This window comes from Acomys minous (genome assembly GCF_964271855.1).
Source record: "Acomys minous genome assembly, chromosome: 17".
In the NCBI taxonomy this organism is placed as follows: Eukaryota; Metazoa; Chordata; class Mammalia; order Rodentia; family Muridae; genus Acomys; species Acomys minous.
Genome location: NC_140500.1, coordinates 54,143,245 through 54,164,446, shown reverse-complemented (window position 1 = coordinate 54,164,446; position 21,202 = coordinate 54,143,245). Strand labels below are relative to the sequence as shown.

Here is a 21,202-nt window from a genome sequence, read left to right as displayed (position 1 = left end):
AGTCTAGGCTCCAGCAGGGCAGGTTCAACGTCACTACTACGTGTCAAACACAGTGAGACAACAAAGCCCAGATAAACAGCTGTAGCACAAGTGAGTTCAAAGGTCAAATGTACCTGGACATGGAAACTCAATAGACAGATTTGTTGGAAAGACCATGGCGGTACCTGAGGAGGCAATCACGGAATCAGAAACCAAACTGTAATGCATTTGAGAAGTAGAACCACAACTTCACCACTGTACCTCCACCACGCTCCACGACAAAGGGAAGGAGGAGGAAGGAAGAACGCAGAAGAGCTGCTTGGGAAAGGGGTACTGGTTTCAGAACGGAAGCAAAGTATGGCAAATGGGGCTTTGGAGAGAGGCAAGGGCTAGGTCCAAGATCTAACCCAGGTCACCTGAAGGCAAGGCACCTCTGAAGCAGAAACTTCTGTCATACTCAGAAGCTATGAAGAGGCTAGGGAAAGGGGTGTGGGGATGGAGTGGCAGGGAGTCTCTGGAATGGGGTGCAAGGAAAAGTGGTCTTCCCAGACCCTCAAGGTCTCTCACAACCTGCAGGAGCAATGCCCAGATGTGGAGGAACACCTAACTGGAGTACACAGGACGCAGTCCTGTGTGGGAGGCCTAGAAGAATGGGCCAATAGGACCACATGCAAGAGCAGTTCCTAAACACAAACCTGTCAGAGAGGAGAAATGCCTAAGACCAGGAGACACTGCGGGCCTTGGGAGAAAGCCAGGAAGGAAGTTAGTGCATTGGGCAAGAAGGAGAAAGTGAACAGTTTCTGACTTAAGATGCAGCCCAGAAAAACACATGCCCTGGAATGAGTGATGGATCTGGAAAGGCAATTAGGAGTGCTGCTGCAGGGCCTCCCTGCTGGCCTGGCTATCAGGACCCAGGGGTCACTGTTGTTGAGGGTTTGTCATCCTGTTATCTTCTGTCACAGTAAGAATGGGGGATGGGCATAGGGATTCTGTCCCAGGGTCATCAGCAGATAGCAGGCCATCTGGCTCCCACGAAGCACACCCAGAACTAGGAGTCCTCACTCTAGTCATAAGGGCTGGGGTGAAGAGAAACAAGAGGCAAGCAAAGGGGAGAGAGCAAAGAGTTTTGGAGGCTAAGTGTGCCTGGGAAGGGAAGCAGCCTGCAGGTCCAAAGCCACTATACACATTTAGGAAGGCTGGGACCTGGGTAGGAACGCTGGGCCAAACACCTCAGATGAGGTGCAGGCTTTCCTGCTGTCCCAAGCTACCTTGTGGGGCCACCCCAGGGATGCTGTATCTGTGAACTGCCAAGGCCCCAGGGCCACAGAGTGTGAGCCTGCAACAGTGGATTAAATAAAACTCGTGAGGCAGCAAAGCCAGCTCTCCTGAGGGAGGATTAGGGAGGCACTGTGAAGAATGAAGAAAGGCTAAGAAAGGAAAGAAGGAAGCCTGCCACATCCCAGCTGCCGAGTTAACAGTCTCACTCATTTCTCATCAAAAACCTCTTCGGCAGAGGTTAAGCACACAATGGCCATCGAGAGCACTGGCCTGGTGTGGCTGCTTGAAATTCCATCCACGCACTGCCGAGTTGTATTTCTATTAATGTCCAGTGTGTGTCAGAGCAGAGATAAGGGGCCGACATCATGTCCAACCAGTCAGCTAGAGAATGGGCCCATGTTCAACACTTTCTGACACTGGATGACTGTGAATGGAGGCCCCGCTGCCTGTGTATGTGATAGCACTAGCTGCCATCACCACAGGGTGGCAGTATGGAAGGAAGCAGCTCAAGGCCAGGGCAGGCAATCCATCCATTCCACACACAAGTCAGAGGTGCAGACAGATGAGCAGGGAAGAGAAGTAAGCACAGACAGGGAGACCCGGGCCAGGAGTAGGGAAGCAGCCCAGCCCTGTTCTTTTCCAGGGAGGGAAACAGAAGCCTGCACTGCACCACTAACATCCGCAGCAGCATTAGATCTTGGTTACTTGGGATGCACTACACAAAAGGCTTGATCTCAACACTGTCCACTCTCCCTCAGGCTCCAGCCAAGGGAAATGGCAGGGAAGTCTTACTGAAATGTGGCAATGAGAGGAGGGCTGAGGAGTGCAAGGCATGCAACTTCCGGAGAGGTAGCCAGGGAACACAGCTGAAGTTTCCTTCCTCAGCCTCACATGGGTCCACAGCTAACAACCCTCAAGCCCTAGTGTCCAAATGGATGCAAGCAGGAGTGTCACATCCTGGAAGCTGTGCCTCCTCTTCAAGTGCAGAGTGACTTGGGAGCACCAAGATAGAAGTGGGTGGCTCTGGGGGAACACAGGAACGCCGTCATCACTCTGCCACTAGAGTACTGTGTGCCGGCCGCTTCTTTGCTGTATTAGAACATGACCCACATGGACCTTCCTGTCCTGCTCTAGTCCCTGCTGCTCTTCTCCCCAGCATTTTGAGGGAGCTGGGCTCCATGCTGAGAATTAGCTGAGCACTTCCCTGCCAGAAGGCACAGGATGCTTTTGAGTGTGCCAGTCTGTGCAGAGGCACCCTGTTGACTCTAGGATAGGTATGCTACATGACCAGAGAGGAAGCTGAATCTCAGAGGTTGAACAACAGGCACAGGTCACACCACAGGTCACAGTGACAGTACCTGTAGAGTCTTAAAGGCAGAGTCCAGAGGTCAGTCACTTGTTAGCTGCCACACTGTAGAAGGCGATTATCAACAGTCCATTTCTTGAATGATGTAACCTCAATGACTTGGTGTCAGAAAGTCCTGTGCCCAGCTAAAATGACTCACTGTCCCAGCAGTCTTTCATGAGTGCCAGAGGTGCTCATGTGACAGTTCTGCCAGAGACTTCCTGGATCTTTTCAGTGGAAAGTAATAAAGCTTCACTAAGAAATAGGCTTTGGGACCCTCCTTCTTCCTGAATTAGAAAATGATGTGACAACTAGAGATCAGCAGCCACTCTACATCCACAAGGAGGGGTACAATGAGGACCAAAAAGAGACTATACCCCTCCTGACTAACTAAGCTACCACATCTGACCAGACTGTCTGCTCATATCTTAAGTATGAGATAAATATACTCCATTCTTTAAGCCACTGCCCAGTGAGCTTCTATGACAGCAAAACCTCTCTGTATTTGGTGTACATGTTGGTCTATCACGACATGAGACAGGAGTGTGGCTCAGCCACTGAGTGGACACAACTTAGGAGAGAATCTGAGATGGATCCGCTTAATAACCTTTTCAATTCTTTGCCTTGCCAGTAGCCAGCCGTGGCATTTACCCAAGGGCAACAACTTGCTTAAGTGACAAGAAGGCAAATGTGGCATCATGAGCAACCCCATGGGCACTCACACCCAGCCTCACCAGCTGCTCAGAGGAAGGATAGAGGTAGGCACTGGTCCTCCTACCAAGCAAAAAGGCGCACACCAATAAGATAACAGAAGCAGCAAGACACAAGAGTGAGGCACTTCCACCACAGGAAGTGGGCAGAGTGGGCCCCTGGGTATCCCTCTGTCTATTACCTCACACAGGCAAGGAAGGCGACCTACTGCTGAAACCAGATGTCCCACAAGCTTAGGCTTATGCATGACACCAAAAGCTCTGCTCAGAACACAAAGCCTGGAGTACCAGCTGGGCCTGCCCTTTCACAAGTCAGAATCTCCGGCTACTCTGACACCCCCATAGCTGGCACCTAGCAGCTCTCTTCCTTGGGGACCCACTGGATGTACAGAGGCCAAGGGCCTGACTGCAGTTGACAGCCTGGTTGGTCTTCCAGAAACTGAAAACTCTTCCTTCAGTTTTCTCCGTGTCCCAGGCTCAGCTGTCATCCTGCTCATTTGTCCCTAGTGCTAACATAAATTTTCATAGACATGCAATCTGCTAATTAAAAGTAACGATGTCGGAAATGGAACCACAATCAGCCACTTGCCTAACAAAGTTCGCACTAATGAGGACTTGCTGCTTCTGTGGGCACACAGTGGAGGGCACCAAGGTGCCCCCAGACAGCTCTACAAGGCTACGCTGCAGGCACCTAATAACCCTGTGATAGGGGCCAGGCTAGAAGCCTACCTCAAATTCTTACTTTTTCATTAGAATACAATGTATACATCTTAAGCTACCCAGAAGTGGGCCTTCCACTGAATGTGAATCTGAGCAGGCCACAGAGCCACAGCTTTCTTTAAACAGGCCCTCGGGCTCCCTGCTTCCTCCTAGGGAGATGACCATCCACCTCTGCCTTATGTAACTGCCACAACTCAGGGCACCTGTCCACACCAACTCCTGTCCTAGCAGTTCCCCCTACCCTCACTGCCCTGTTCTCACACTATACCTCCTGAGCCCCCACCACTAGTTGCCTGGTAGCTGATAAGGAGAATGCTAGACTTCTTCATGCCATGAATGCCATTATTTTCACACTTGATTCAGGTGAGAAATGCACATCCCCGGGGAGATACTGAAACCTCCACATGCAAGCATATTATTGGGCCTGCCTAGGGACACAGCCCAGTGACCTATCAATGTTAGGACCAGCAATGCCTCATGTGCCCCAGAATGCCTTGCAAAAGGGTCTTTTTTGTTCTGGTACTAGCCTCTCGCATGGCCTGGGCTGAGGATGCTTGCTCAGAGTCCAGGGATTCCCCTGGGATCACCAACATCCATCATTTTCTGACTACAGCAAATTCCTGATCACTATCTCCTACCCAGTTGAGTTCATAGTGTCTGCTCTCCTCCCCTAGAGAAAGCTGATTCCCTTCCCAAGATACCCTGGGCAGGGAAAGACACTGTCCTGTATTGTTCTACAGATAATGTCCAGAACCAAAAAGAGCAAAGAGCAAAAAACAACAACAAACAACAAACAAACAAAACAAACAAACAGAAACATCAGGCAGAGAAATCTATAGAAAAAGATGGCTTGTTCTCAAAAAGAAAAGAAAAACAGCCAATAGAACTGTGAAGTGGAAACAAGAGGAAGCCATTGTTTTGGACTAAACTCCAGCATAGACCAGGCTAAAATCAAAATGAAGTCACTCGTGCTAACGTTCCCCACCACCAAGCTGAAACTAAGCTGTTTATCCAACCTTCCCAGAAGCGGGATTAGAAAGAGAACAGCCAAGCTTGCATGCAGGCCAGTATGAACCAGTCTGACCATGAAGCTCCTGATGTCCAAATCCTTACACAAAACACAGCACTCTCAAGTGAACAGGTAGGTCCTACTGTCCTGTCCCTGGCCTCATCTTAGAAAAAAACAGCTGGCACAGTGCAGCCAGTCTCCTTTTTGAGCTCACTTCTACTGTCTTCAGGAAGTCTTTTTGGTCAGACTGCTCAGACCCTGTCCAGCCACGAGAACACTGGTCTGCTTCATAGATTGTTGCCCAAGTCTAGACCTGAAAATAAAGGCAAGCTCGCTCTTTTCAACCAAAGTGTTAGAATTTGGTCAACTGACAGAGCCAAATCTAGAGATGACCAAGGTGTAGGAACTATAGCATCTTCTGGATGGCTAATGGGTGTGCTTAGAGGATCCACAGAAAAGGGTGAGGCACACAGAAAAAAGTGGCAGTGTGTATGAGAGAGGGGCACACAGAAAAGAGTGGCAGTGTGTGTGAGGAAGAGGCATTTTTTTGTACTATATAAAATGGCAAAAGAGAAGCAAATTGGGAGTGAAAGGGGTTTAGGGGGCTTTCTCCATACAGATCACCATGTTGTCTCCAGAGAAACCCTCACTGCAGATGAGACCAGGGCCAGCCAACACAAAGTCCTCTCTCTAGGAAGCTGAGGCAAGTTACTTCATAGACAAAAAGACTAAGGCTACAGAGAAGGCTCAGTGCTGAAGAGTCCTGGCTACTCTATCACAAGGATCAGAATCTGGACCCCAGCACCCACATCAGATGGCTTGGCACACACACACACAAGTTCATTCTCATATATTCTCTCCTCTCTGTCTCTGTCTGTCTCTGAATCTCTCCTCTCTTCTCTTCTCTCTCTCTCTCTCTCTCTCTCTCTCTCTCTCTCTCTCTCTCTCTCTCTCTCTCTCACACACACACACACACACACAATTTTTTAAAAACATTTTTTTTTTAATCAAAAAATTGAAAGACTGGTATCCTACCCACTAAAAAGCTGAAGCCACTCAGCACACAGCTGCCAAAGCACTGGGTACAAAGCCCAGCTTGGTGTGGGTTCCCACACATGAAATCCTAGCTATCTGGAGGCTGACACAGGAGGATCCCTACAACTCTAAAGCCAGTTGGGCTACATAGTAAGTTCCAGAGGCCAGATCACCAAAAGCAGAGAAAATAACATAAATAAAATAAAATCCCCAGAGGCGAGCACTGTTGCTCAGAATTTTTCTGCAATCCGGTAAAATCCAGCCCAGGGCCTCTTTTAATATGGCCTCCGATCTAAAAGTGGTCCAGGCACATTTTAGGGTCATAAACACAACAAAACCAGGCAGAGATTGTGTGTGGCCTGTAAAGCCTGGAATATTTCCTCTCTGAATCTTTACAGAAAAAACAAGCCACCTCTGATCTGATCTAAGACTAGGCTCAGCAGACAAAACAAGCAAACAAAGATTTAAGGACTTGAAGGACAGAAGGGAGGAACAACAAGGTTGTTGTCCCAGTTTAGCCTTTTATCAGCCATCTGGGTGCCAGCAAAACAGACATAGGCAGGAAATGAAGATCTCTAGAAGAGGCCTAGATGTGGACAAGGCCACCAAACTGCTCAGTTAAATGTCAGCCCAACTTCATGACATTAGGCCTGCATTCACAAAGCCCATTTGTCCTGCTTTCTGGCAAATCAAGTTTAAAGTCTAATAAGTCACTGGCTAGGAATCAAATAAACATCTTTTTAGTTGATTTTCTTTTAAGGTTTTAGTTACATGTAGTTATTCTCTGTGTGTTTGTGCCATGTGTAGGTCATACGATAGCTTGCAAGTGTCAGCTCTCTATCATGTGGGTTCTGCCATCAGGCCTGCAGCAAGCATCTTTACCCACCATCTTACTGCCCTCCCAGGCCCCTTTATGAGACAGGGCTTGCTATATAGTTCTGGATGACCTGTAACTTGTAGTCCCAGCTAACCTCAAACTCATGGAAATCCTTCTGCTTCAGCCTTCTGAATGCTGGGATTATAGTGTGTATATCACATCAGACCCTGATTTGGGTTTTGGTTTGGTTTTTGCTTTTTGCTCCTTGAAAGAGCTAGAACTCTACACTGTTATCCATCCTAGTGATAGCTGCTGTGATACACACCTGCTTCCCTCTCTTAGCAACAGGACTCAATGAGACCCCAAGGAAGGCCCGGCAGTTCCATGCCTGCTGTCTGCCACTCATTGTCTGTTTGATGTTGACCACTTGAAGGGGCTAGCATGACCACCGCATGACTCTTACTCAGCAATAGTTTATCTGTGGAAAAGCCTGCAAAACTATAGGAGGGTGATATTTGGGAGAAGTGCTAAAACTTACCACCACATTAAGTTTTGAAAATTAAAACTTAGAGCCTTGCTTAATGTTTTCTTCATATCATAAGCTAAAGATTTCCACAGCTCATGTGTCAGTTTGTGGAAGCATCCAAACAATGCAGGAGCTGTGACAGTGACCAATAGAGCCTACTGCCTGGAAAGTAGACAGCACGGCTACTCTATAAGAGAGCATATAGGCTTAGACTGGCCACATCTGATAATGAAGTGGCCTACCAACTCTAGGAACATCTGACCCCATGGCTGTATTTGCAATTGAGCACTTCCCAGAGTTGATGCTGAGCTCTTTTCTTCTGGATCTTGTGAAGAGAAAAATCCCACCCAAGCTCTACCCGTACCATCCTAAAAGTCACTTCACACTGGCTTCTGTGGCCTCCCTGCCTGGTGCATCCTCCACTCTAGCCAGAGAATCCATAACTCCCCACCAGCTTTTGTCTCAGGCTCATTCAGCCCCAGCACCCTTCCTTCATCTTCCTCACCTGGCACTTCAACTCACCCTTCAGATCCAGCTCCCTTGCCTCCACTTCCTAGACCTTTCTCAGCCTCCGAGAGCACATCACCCTGCTTCTCCAGCATCTTCCAGCCCCTCCTTCAACTCCATGCTGTCACTTATGAGAATCTAGCACTCTTCTACCAAATACATCTGCTTAAGTGCAGGAGCAGCCATGTGTTAGGAAACTAAGCCAGTGTCTAGCATGCTATGCTCACTAAGTGTGTGTGTGTGTGTGGTGGTGTTGTTGTTGTTGTTCACAAACAAGGAGGAAGGAAAAAAAGGGAGGACAAAAAGAGAAAGAAAAAAGAGAGAGATGAAAAGGTGTCTGCTGTCTGTCAGGTGCACTGAGATCTCGGATACCTATTAATCCCCACCTAAAAAGTATCAGGCAAAGCTGTGATGCTCACTCTGCCAGGACTACGTTTCTCAATCCACTATGCTCCAGAACAGAGGACTAGTGCCCTGAACCACTTCATTTTCTCCTGTTTCTACCAGAGTGTTTGACGTATGTTCCAGGCTTCCTCCGCAAACTCAAAGGGAATTCTCAGCTCACACAGGCTCCAGGTATTCTCATGGCCTTCACCTACAACAGACCTGGGGCTGGACCCAGATGCAAGGACAGAAGCAGGTGTGGCACACAGAGCTGTTCATTACTGTTGCAATAGATGGGAACTGTTAACACTTCAGTTAGCAGAGCAAGTTATAAACATTATTACCTTTCCTTCTCATTAGTTTTATGAACTTTTCCCAATAATGAGCTCAATCATACAGAAGAGGATGAAAAATCAATACTATAAAAGGCAAACAAAGAGGGCAGAAGAGCACACCAAATATCTAATGCCTCTCATTATGTCTAGACAGGGCTACAGGTCCAAGGGTGTGGGACTTAGGGACACTTGAGTCACAGAGGCACTAAGGAGGCTTAGCAGCCAGTTCACTCCAGCAGCCACCAGGTGTGCCTCAGGTTCACCTGCTCCCAGTGCATGAAGAAGCTCTGACCCAAGCAATCCCCAGCCTTTCAGCTCTTTTATGCAGAAGGCATGAAAGGCATGGATTGGCAGGGAGGGGTGTCCATACTTTTTTCTTCTCCATCTTTTTTGCTCTCATTTAAATGTCTTTTTTTCCTCTCATTTAAATGTTCCAGAGTTAGAATTCTCTCCGCTGAAAGTGCTTGCCAACCCTACCCATCCCCAGTGAGCTACTTCCTTTGTGCTGATGGCAACAGCACCTGCCCAACTCTTTAACTGCTGACAAAAAAGAGTGCCTCAGTTCCCTTCTCCTGCAGGTGGCTGTAGGTCTGCAGAACCACCTGCTATAGCATCTCTTCTAGACAGTTCGGCATTACACCTGCCACAGGGCCTCTTCTAGGAGGTGTACCAGCTGCAGCACCACTCAACAGAAACCAACTCCAGCAAACTTTAAAAAAAAAAAAAAAAAGAGTGAATTGGTAGCTATCAGCAAATGACCTGTTTTTCAAGATGTCAGGGGGACCAGAGAGAAAGCAAGGTACACTGGAGGGGTAGGTGAGAGTAAAAGACATAGCCTAACTGCACAAAGGGCCTCACAGCCCACCTAAGCTACAATAAATAACTGCCACCCTGGCCTCCCACTCTCCCTCTGTACTCAGTTCAAATTGAAATCCCTGGGAAGGGGCTATCTATCCCTGGCTGATCTTGGGAAATATGCCCAGATCTAGCTTCCACAAAGGCACTGAAATTAGAATCTTACTGAGGCCACAACCACAGGAGATAGGAAAGCTCCTGAAAGAATATCAGAACTGTAGTCATAAGGAGAAAAGAATATTGAGCAGCCAAAAGTGGAAATGCCCACGAAAGTAGACCAAGTATGTTCAGCTTGAAGAGACTTGCTTTACCATTCCCTGAAAACTCTAGGAAGCTGGGAGAAAGCTAGCAGGGGCAAAATCTCTTCATTCTAAAGCAGCAATCCATTACCAAGCACACAAACAAAAATCAGCACACCTGCACCTAGGGACCCTAAGCCCTTCCCACTTCACCAGTAGAAGTATTTGCCCTAGGGGCAGTCAGAATGTGCAGGAGAAGAGGCCTGGCTTCACCTTTGCAGGTGGAAGGAGAGAAGCTGTGAATTCCCCTCCATTGTAATTAACACCTTTCAGGTGAGAATGAAGTGACAGCACACCTGTGGACTGCTATGCTCTTCTCTAGAACTGTGGCAGGTGAGATGACTCCTGCCTTGCTCAGGCCACATGATTAATCCTATATCTCTGGAAAGTGATCCTTTGTATTACTGGCTGCCAGGCTGCCTGCCGTGGGGCAGATACCCTCTTCTTCAGGAAACCTCAGATTCCATTCTAAAAGCACAAGTCAGAAAGTTCCCATTCCTACCACTGTTAGCATGCCTCTCCTGTTTTAGAGGCATGGAGGGCTGCTTTGTTGTTAGCACCTCAAGCCTCCCAAGGCCTTCTATAATCTGTCAGGCCTTGACCTGTTTTCTCATCCTGCATTCCACCCCGTCTTAACTGCTTCCCAGTCCTGGTGACTACCCATCTTCCAGGGTGAGAGCCAACAGGTAACAACACTTACAAAGAACTCATCTCTTCCACTAACACTGACTGGAACCAACTCAGCCTCTTTCAAAGTTCCTAGATTAAGTCTGCCTTCTCCTCAAGAATGAAATTTTGCAGGACAAAGAAGCTAAGGGCTTATACCTTGCAGAGCGCTTCACCCACTGTGTGCTTTGAATAGCTGTGTGACCAGCAGGAGAGTTAGCTTGTCTTTTTGCCCATCTCACCCCAGAGCTGCACCCCAGTTTCTGCACCCTTCTGTGTGCACAGGCTGCTGACCTAATAATGGAGGCAAAGCTGCCCCTTGCCTCAAATCCAAAGCAAGAGTCATTAGATGCTGCCAACAGGCAGACCACTGCCCTTGCCATCACCCTGGTTCTGCTCTTCCACGTCTCAACCACGGCAATGAAAGGATCCTAGTTGCAGAGCACAGTCTCCCTAGTCCCTGAGTTTGAATGGTTTAGCCCTGGGCACCCAGTGCAGTTCAGGCCAATGGATGGAAGAGAAATGCTGCTGGAGGGGGTTCTGGGAAACCTGTCCTTGTTGACAGAGACAGAGGCTGAAAGAGCTTTTCTGCTGCTCAGAGTTGTAATCATGAGGCAGCAGCAGCAGTCAGCCTGAGTATGGCAGGTTCCCCAGGGAAAACTGGGGTGGGGGTGGGGGCTGCAGAGTGCCAAATCCCTCATGAAGCCAGTGAACTGGCCCATCCTAAGGGTACTCCTAGACGCCTTACAAACTGTGTTAAAGCAGAAGAATCCTGACTAACAGCTCCAATCAATTAGATGCATTAATAACAGTAGTAGCAGTCATAGCACTCCATTGTTTGCCAGCTCCTGCTAAGCCCTGGGTAGCTATTATCCCTGACCCCTGGGGCAATCCTGTGTGTGAGCATCAAGACGCTCCAACAAGGCTCAGTGTACTGAAGCTGTAAGCAAAGAGCACCTGGGCTGCCTTGCTGTGAAAATTATGCTCTTGGTGTCACACACTGCATGCCCCAGAGCCCAACCCCTATGCCCTCCTGACACACATGGTACTGCAACCCTTACACAGTGATGGCTATGACAAATGAGACTCAGTCCCCGATAGCTCTAGAGGCCTGAAGCCACGGGGATGGACTTTTAACAAGGTGGCAAAGCAAACCAGTCAGTCAAGAGTCTGAAGACTCCAAATTCCCAGTGCCTGGAAAGCACCTTTCCCCTACAGCCACTATATATGTATATATATATAGAGAGAGAGATATAGATAGATAGATAGATAGATAGATAGATAGATATAGATATAGATATAGATATAGATATAGATATAGATATAGATATAGATATAGATATAGATACAGCTGTGGAGAAGCCTGAGCCTCAAGGCCCAGGGGCAGCAGGCTTCAGGCCCAGACTTTTGTTGCCCATTATTACACAAACTGGCAGACGGGCCAGCTCAAAAGACTACTCACCAGTCGAGCTGACTGCTGCTGCTCACGGGTGGGGCTGGCCCACTTCTTAGGCAGTGATGCCTTCAAGTGCTTCTCAGCTGCCTCTTTCTCCTTTTTTGCCACCTTGACCAGCTCATCCTGTACTGCAGCCTGCTCCTGTTGGAACCTAGGCCAAAGAAAGAAGTTGATGCCGAAGGCATAGCTGGAAGAGCATGGGCAGGAAAGGCCTGCCTGCTCACTGTACCTGACTAAGCAAGGATGGAGTTTGTGGCCCTTGGTTGCCCTGAAGAGTGGGATAGGAAACCACAGGCCAATTCTCTCACCCGAGAAGCCTCAGTGACAGGGCCCAAGTCAGGGGACAGTGACACTTAGGACAACTCAGATCAAAAACAGGAGAGCTAGCCACAGACAAAAAAAATCAGGCAATCACCTGCCAGTGGGAGTGTGCAGGGCAGGGCTGAATCCCATGTGAGCCATCCTTTCAGACAAGTAGGCAGGGTGAGCATGCCCTTCTTGTTTGGCTGAGAGCCTAAAGGTTTTAGACAGCAGCAGTTTGGGGTTTCAAACGTCTAACTTTGTCCTGAGTATAATCATACCCTTTGACCTGTCCTGGCATTCTGCTAGTGTGTTGCAGTAGATAAAAGTTAGCAGGACTAAGATGCCCTCTGTGTTGCTCATGGGATGTCTACATGTAGAAAAATGCAATTAGACCCATATTTATCACCATGCACAAAACTCAAGTCCAAGTGGATTAAAGACCTCAACATAAAACCAGAGACACTAAATTGGTTAGAAGAAAAGTTAGGGAAGAGCCTGGAACTCATTGGCACAGGAGACAACTTCCTGAACAGAACACCAACAGCTCAGGTCTTAAGGTCAACAATTAATAAATGGAACCTCAAGAAGCTGTGAAGCTTCTGTAAGGCAGAAGACACTGTAAACAGAACAAAGCAACAGCCTACAGACTGAGAAAAGATCTTCACCAACCCTACATCTGACAAAGAGCTAATATCCAAAATACATAAAGAACTCAAAAATTAAACACCAACAAACCAAATCACCCAAGTAAGAAATGGGGCTCAGAACTAAACAGAAAATTCTCAACAGAGGAATATCGAATGGCTGAGAAACACTTAAAGAAATGCTCAACATCTTTAGTCATCTGAGAAATGCAAATCAAAACAACTCTGAGATTCCATCTTATACGCATCAGAATGGCAAGGTTAAAAATCCAAGTGACACCACATGCTGGCAAGGATGTGGAGAAAGAGGAACACTCCTTCATTGCTGGTGGAAATGCAAACTTGTACAACCATTTTGGAACTCTATCTGGCACTTTCTCAGAAAACTGGGAATAGGGCTTCCTCAAGACCCAGCTATTCCACTCCTTGGAATATACCCAGAAGATGCTCCAGTACACAACAAGGACATATGCTCAACCATGTTCATAGCAGCCTTATTCATAATAGCCAGAACCTGGAAACAGCCTAAATGTACCTCAGTCGAAGACTGGATAAAGAAACTGTGGTACATTTACACTATGGAATACTACTCAGCTATTAAAAACAAGGAAATCCTGAAATTTGTGGATAGGACTAGAAACAATCATACTGAGTGAGTTAACCCAGAAGCAGAAAGAGTCACATGGTATATACTCACTTATAATTGGACACTAGCCCAAAAGGCATGTCCATGAAAGTTTTCACTTACCAGGAGATTGGGATAGATGTGAGGACATCCTACTGGGACTCTAGGTAAGAGAAATATAGGAGAATGGGGAAATAGAAGGATCCAGAGTGTCCTAGAAACCTACAAGAACATCGTGATGGGTAGATCTGGGCTGGGGGGGGGGGGTCTGCTCAAACTACTGCACTAATCAAGGACAATACAAGTAGTAAACATTGAACCCCTACTCAGATCTAGCCAATGAACAGGACATTCTCCATGGTTATGTGGAGAGTGGGGACTGACTCTGACATGAACTCTGGTGCCCATATTTGACCACCTCCCATTGGTGAGGAGGCCTGTGTCACTCAAAGAAAGAATAAGCAGGCTATCAAGATGAGACTTGATAGCCTATGACCATACAGTGGGGGAGGAGGTAGCCCTTAGTCATAGACCTAGGGGAGGGGAATAGGGTGAAAACGGAAGGGAGGGATGAAAGGGAGGATACAAGTGATGGGATAACAATTTAGATGTAATCTGAATAAATTAATAAAATAAAATTAAAAAGAAAAACAGCACAAGCAGCATCAAGGTCACAGTAGAGAAAGTGCCACGGCATCATGAAAAGCTTTACCATAGCCTCACTGCAAACTTGTATCAGTAACAAGTTGAATCTAAAAATTGAGAATGAATAAACAATCTGATTAACAATAAAGATGCTCAAACGCAGGTGTAACTGATAGAAAGTAATTATAATAGTCAGTAAAGCAGCAAGATATGAAAATGCCTATGATGTTAATATACCCTAAGCTAAGGTAAAGACATGGCGTCCAAGAGACATCCCAGAACAGCCACAGCAGTAGCACTGAGATAATGAGTCTATGGGGATTTGTTTTTATTTTATGTATTTTTCTAAATCTTTTATCAGCATTACTACTCTAAATTTGTTAAAAGTTACTGAAGGGAAGGAGAGGCTGTACATTCCTAAGGATGCCATTGGGATTTAAGAGGATAAATTTTGAGAACATAGATCTTTACCTAGTGCTGTCCTGCGGGAGGGCAAGCCCCGAGCCATGGCTGACACTGTCCTTAGGTAGAGGCTGGGCCCTGGGACCATCCAGAGGCTATTTCCTCAAGGATGATGAGGAAGCCCATGAATAAAGACCACAGAGGCAGTCTCTGTGAACTGGCCAGGCACTGTGCTTATCCTGACTATACCCCCATTAAGAACAACCTCCTCTTACTCCTTCTTACTCTGTGATTTCTCCATGTGACAACTAGTGGGTCAAAAAAATAAGAAAGCTGGCCTAAATATAAGCCACTTTTACATCCTAGGGGCAGAGAAAATGGTCCTGCTCCATGACTCTGGTAAGTTCTCAAGATAATGGCCTCTGCTGGCAGGAAGTTCATCACATAGACCTGGGCAAGCTCCACTTCCTCCATTCCTACAGAACCTGTCCTTTCAGTTCTAGGTTTTAAAGATGGATTTTTTTTCTTGTTGTTTGTTGTTTTGTTGTTGTTTATTTATACAGTGGTACATGTACATCTGCAGGCCAGAAGGGGGCATCAGATTACATTATAGATGGTTGTGAACCACCATGTTGGAGCTGGAGAGATGGCTCAGAGGATAAGAACACTGATTGCTCTTCCAAAGGTCCTGAGTTAAAGATGGATTTTTAAGAATCCATCTTTGGTAACCAATTCCCTGTTCCCTTTTCAGTGGACCAGGGCCACCATGGAGTTGTGTTTCTTTTTTTTTTTTTTTTTTAAGATTTATTTATTTATTATTTATACAATGTCCTGCCTGCATGTACACCTGCACACCAGAAGAGGACACCAGATCTCATTATAGATGGTTATGAGCCACCATGTGGTTGCTGGGAATTGAACTCAGGACCTTTGGAAGAGCAGACGGTGCTCTTAACCTCTGAGCCACCTCTTTAGCCCTTGGAGTTGTGTTTCAACACAAGTAACATAAAATATGAGGCAAGTGCTCCAGGGCCTCAGGTATGGGGTGAGGGGGGGAGGAAGGGGGTGGCAGAAAGAGACTTGGGGTTTGGGGGAGACAGCAAGGGGATGCAGACTCTTGAGCTTACCTCTTGAGATCCTCCTTCACTGCTGAGGGGTGCTGGCCACCACCACTCTCTGCCTTGGGCACTTTAAAGTCTACAAAGGAACCAGAGGAAAAGTGCCAATAACAGCACTGAGGATGGATGAAGAATATGTGCAGGAACATACACACACATGTCAATGTACTTCCTCAGGAAACCACACTCTGCATGTGGACAGATGTCCTCAGAGAAAAGCATACCCCATGGACAGACTGCAGACTGCACAGTCTCAGTGGACCAGTCTACAGAGCCAAATGACATGAGGCTGCTCTGTCCACAGGTTCTGCAGCAAGGTGTCCTCAATATGGGGCTTGCAGCAAACCACCTGAGTGCTGCTTTCCAAGTTCGCCATTACTTGTCCACAGCTGTTAGGACTCTGACTCTAACTCCACCATGTGTCTGCAAGAAGAGGGTAGAGGCTCTCATATCCTGCTTTTTTTGGTACTGCCATGCCCCTCTAAAACTCAGGATGAGACATAACTACATCCTAACAATAGTAAGAAGCAATTTGAACTAGAAAGCTCCCCACCACAGATGGCATTGTTAACTTTGTAAGATGATGGAAAGCCTTGAGTTCTCACACTTACTCTGTGCTGTAAGTGATGTCCTATGCTGCCTCAAGACTCTACCCAATTCCCATCAGTAATAAAGCTCTAACAAAATGCTGCCCTTTAATTTTGGACTTCCCAGCCCCTAGAACTTTAAGAAACTGACTTCTTTATAAACTATCTCACCTATAGTATTTACTTATAGCAACCAAAAAATGGCATCTGTTTCTACAGATTCCTAATGCTAGTGAGGCATTCTCTCCATTTTAAATCTATCTTACTTCTAGAATTATCTAGAACTATCATATGTCGGACACTTCTCTCATGGTGACAATGAAGATCTTGTCACTTCTCCCCTCCCCAGCCTTCATCTTTCATGTGCCCTCTCTGAGTCCCTCACCTCTAGCCCAGGATTCTAGGCAGGAACACCTACACCAAATATAAACAAGGGGCCAAGAAGGGGGTGCACAGGTCTTCTATCTCAGTCCAGGAGGAAGGCATGTCCAATGGCCATACCCACTCACGTGAGGACAGTAGCATAGCTGAGATCTGAATAGGGCATACCTCATGCTCCTCAGTGACAGACCAGGCTCTCAACAGGGATTGAGGCAGAGGAGATTGCTGCTGAGTCTACATCTCTACAGTAATGCTCCTCCTACTCACAAAAGCTGTGTTTAGGTACAAATTATGGTGTTTGATTTTGGTTTTGATAGAAAGTTCTTTTTCAGTGGTGGGGGTATAACTCAGTTGGTAAGGTGCTTGCTTGGCATACAAGAAGCCCTGGTCCATCCCTGGCACCTCATTCAGCTAGGATGGTACATGCATGTGATCCTGTCACTGACAGCTGGGACAGAAAGGCCAGGAATACAAAGTCATCCTCAGATGCAGAGTTAAAGACCAGCCTGAGCTACATGAGACCCTAACTCAAAAAAATAATACCCTTCTCCACCTCAGAGAATGTGGCACTGATCTACCAGCCTCTCCCCTGTGGGCCCCCAGGTCCCTGCTCCAGCAGTGCTGAGCACCTTCCTGTACCCTTCTGCAAGTATCAGTATCAGTGATGGGGCTTTTCCAGCACTGTGCCATCATAAGGACTTCTCAAAGTCTTCACACACCAAAACCACCACTCTGTCAACATTCTGTTGTCCTCTTTATCATCCACTCCCCAGGTATTGTATTTTCACACTGACTGTAGTTTCTTAGAGCTTCTCCCCTTCCTTTCTAGTCCACTATGGTAGTTGGAACCTCCTCGTGTCAATGATCTTGGCTCTTGCACCCAAAAAACAGTGTCAGGGAACAATTTAATTTTAACAATATTTTCTAACTTTGTTCTATCACTAACATGAAGGCAAAAGCTCTGTTTAAAAGATGCCTTAAAATCAGCCCATTTCAACCTGGTCCATTTCTGCCAAATCTTTTTCCACACTCAGAAACTTAAACTTTGCAAAATATTTTGTTATTGCTAAAACTAAGTGAGAACTGAACTCCATTATTCCTCTCAAACAGCTAGAACTTAGTGAAATTGAAGCCAATACTCATTCTCCAAAGCAATGTATTGTGATAATCTCATTTTCCCATTGTTTTCACCCTCAAATAAAGCACACTAAGTCAAGCTAGACCCCTTTCAGTCCCTCTCATTTTAGGGAAGAGGCATGCTGGGTAAAGGATGGTGATGGAGCTAGGGTGTGGGGTTGAGCTTATACGGCCCCTTCCCTAAAAGCTCAGAGTGAACTACAGCCTCTGATTGCCTGTGGGAAGCCCTGAGGCTTATAGCACTGTGGGAGGAGTGTCAGAGCTCTCTAGCCCAGGGGAGATGACCAGACCAATGTCTCCTCTTCCTTTGTACTTTGTAGTCTGGAGACAACAAACTGCTTCTACACCCTCAACAGGCCAGGCTGTACCCCACCTCTGAGCCTCTACTCCTACTGTTCTCCTGCCTGAAAATCCCACCCAGCACAGCCCTGTCTTCCCACATTCTGGCAGCTCCTGACAAACACAAGGAGCATGCTCAGCACCATCCCAGCCTGAGGCAATTGGCATGAGCTTCTGGTGCTACGTGGTGGCACCATGTTATAAGCCCAAGGGTGGATATATAGCCTTTAATTAGAGCTGTGTGCACCCTTAGAGAGGGGGGCTTGTCTACCTGGCTTGTATCCCTGCAGTGATACCTGGACAAAAGTGGACACTCTCAGTCTCTAATTTTACAACCCCTCAAAGAAGGTGGGTAGGAAGGGCAGCAGCAACTCGAGGCCACACACCAAAGCTCCCACACAGGGGCTACCCAGGTGTGGTGGTCTGAATAGGAATGGTCCCATAGACTCATGTGTTTGAATGCTTGGCCCATAGGGAGTTTCATTCTTAGGAGGTGCGATCTTGTTGGAGAAAGTGCCACTGTGGGGGTAGGCTCTGAGAGCTCCTATACTCAAGCGACACTCAGTGTGGCACACAGTCCCCATCTGCTGCCTGCAGATTAAGATGTAGACTCTCAGCTCCTTCTCCAGCAATGTGTCTGCCTGCACACTGCCATGCTTCCTGCCATGATAGTGGACTACACCTCTGAAACTGTAAGCCAGCCCCAGTTAAATGTTTTCCTTAGTAAGAGTTGCATTGGTCATGGTGTTTTGTCACAGCAATGAGACCCCAGCTAAGACACCAGGGCACAGTCCGCCCTCTGCAGTGGTTGGTTTAAAACAAGTAATCAAATTTCAAGTAACAGAGCAGCTTCTCACAGGGTTCGTTGGCTAGAATAGCAAACACTCCAAAGGCTTCTCAACACCCTGTCTCCACTGTTCCTTGCAGCCTTCTCTTTACGGCTTTTTGCTTCTTTGTGTTTGCTACAAGCAATTGCTGGGGAGGAGCACAATAGAGCAGCATGGACGCAAGCTCCACAGCGGCCAGGGTGTCTTGGGAAGGTCAGATCAGGGCACTGAGTCACTAACGTACCCCACTGGCCCACCTTCATACGCTGCATTCTTTGACGGGCAGCTGGGGTAGAGCTGCTTCAGCTGAGTGACAGACACTTCTGCTTATCCTGGATACTGAAAGGCAGACGACATCCTACCTGAGCTGACAGACCATGACCTCCTGCCTCATCTTTTACATGTGAAGACATGGAAGCCCTGTGAGGAAAACAGTTTGGCCCACAGTGCACAAGCTCTGACTACGCTGCAGTCTACACCACACCAGACAGTGTCTGCTGCATGGAGCTGCCACTGTCCCAGAAGGCAGTGATTCATGTCACTCAGGAGTAAAGGCAAGCCCCGCAGCAGCCAAGCAAATCTCTCCCAAGCTCTGTCCACACTCTCCCAACATACCTGTCTGAGGGGCTTTAAAGGTGCCTTCTGGGGAGCCACATGGAGCAGTGGGCACAGCAGTGGTGGGCACAGCAGTGGTAGGTGTAGGGGCAGTGGGCACAGGAATGGTTGGGACAGGGAGGGTGGGCACAGGAGCAGGGGGTGCAGGACCAAGACCAGGAGCCAGCTGCTGCCCTGCTGAAGGCTGGCTGGAATCCTTCATGCGGTTCACCACACTTTCGGACAGCTTTGGGAAGAAGTGAGAACAGGAAAAGTTACATCACAGAGACCTTGAAAAGTCATTCCCCCGAATGAAGTTTTCTGAAGACCAGCTCTAATAATATAATTCTACTCAAAAGCCTCTCATGGTAGCCCAAGGCCAAGGCCACCTAGAACCCCAAGCCTGCCCCAGGCAGGCCAGCTGGGTTCTGCAGCATCCTCTCCCATCTTATCGCCCTCTGCACACACCCAACTCTTGGGGTTACATGACTCAAATCTCTTACTTTTTTGCACTCACACTCCCTGACCCTCTCAACCTCACCAGCCCCACTGGCCACCACTGGCCATCATCAATGGTCCATTCAGGGCTGCTCAGTGTTCCCTTCCCAGGTAAGACACCATCTGTGCCCTCCCTGTGCCAGGGAAGCAACATGTCCCCACCACCTCTGCAGGCCTCGGCTGTTGGTGTGTGGAAAGCTCCAGCACTGGACAGAATGGCACTCATTCCTCACCTGCCCCAGCTGCCACACGGGGGAGATAATCAAAATACTTCATTCATTTCACCTGATTCCCCAATGAAGCCTGGATAACTGAAACGCTCACTCTTTTCGGAGGAAGTAAAATGGGCATGAGGGTGTCATAAAACAGTTTACATAGATGAAGTAGTGCTAGAGATAAATCCCAGATAAAAACCCTCAGAGTTCACTTCAGTAAATATTTAAGTGCCTAACAGTCACAGGCCATCATAAAGCACAGCTGAGGAGAAGACATTAAAAATGGCTTCAGGACAAAAGGCACAATCAGCACTTCTACTTCCAGATATCTATGGAAAGAAAGAGTCCCCTGTGTACACAGGGTTTGCTGGGATGCTCACTGTGGGAGACAGACAAAGCCAAAATGGTGCAGCAGGGCTGGGTGTGGGGCGCACACCTTTAATCCCAGCACTTGAGAGGCAGAGGTAAGATGATCTCTGAGTGAGCTCGAGGCCAGCCTGGTCTACAGAGGGAGTTCCAAGACAGCCGTAGCTGCACAGAGAACCCCTGTCTCGGGGGGAGGGGGGGTGTTACGGGACGACAAGAGGAAGAAAAAGAACTGCAGAACATGAACATCCTGGGGGGAAATGGTTAATGCACACATCCTGTGAAACACCAAGAGGCACCAAAGACTGAGACAAGACACACATGAGGGGTCAGGAAGGAGGCGACCTGCTGCTGACCACCAGCAAGTCTCAGAGCTCTGTATTTCAAAGCAGCAAAAGACTGCGACTGTGAAGATGCAAACAAATCTAAACTGAATACACATGTGCACGTGTACAGACACAAATCAACAGTGAATTTTCACATCTCTGCACAGATGCACTCATAAGTTCTGCTCAGAATGGCAGGTCACATGGCTCCTCACCAAAACCCTGAAGAGGAAATAGGCAAGGTATGTAGGCACACATGGATGTGTTTCTGTGT

General features: G+C 47.5%; 1 protein-coding gene across 2 annotated transcripts in view; it reads right to left on the bottom strand.

The window, feature by feature from the left end:
• CHCHD6 (coiled-coil-helix-coiled-coil-helix domain containing 6) overlaps positions 1-21,202 on the bottom strand; it is a 213,048-nt gene that overhangs the window by 172,277 nt on the left and 19,569 nt on the right. For both annotated transcript variants that reach the window (XM_084766374.1, XM_084766375.1), the window contains exons 2-4: positions 19,545-19,770; positions 15,668-15,737; positions 11,928-12,072 (exon numbers count right to left, since the gene is read on the bottom strand). In XM_084766374.1, the coding sequence (XP_084622500.1) occupies positions 11,928-12,072; positions 15,668-15,737; positions 19,545-19,770 (441 nt within the window). The remainder of the gene's footprint in view (positions 1-11,927; positions 12,073-15,667; positions 15,738-19,544; positions 19,771-21,202) is intronic.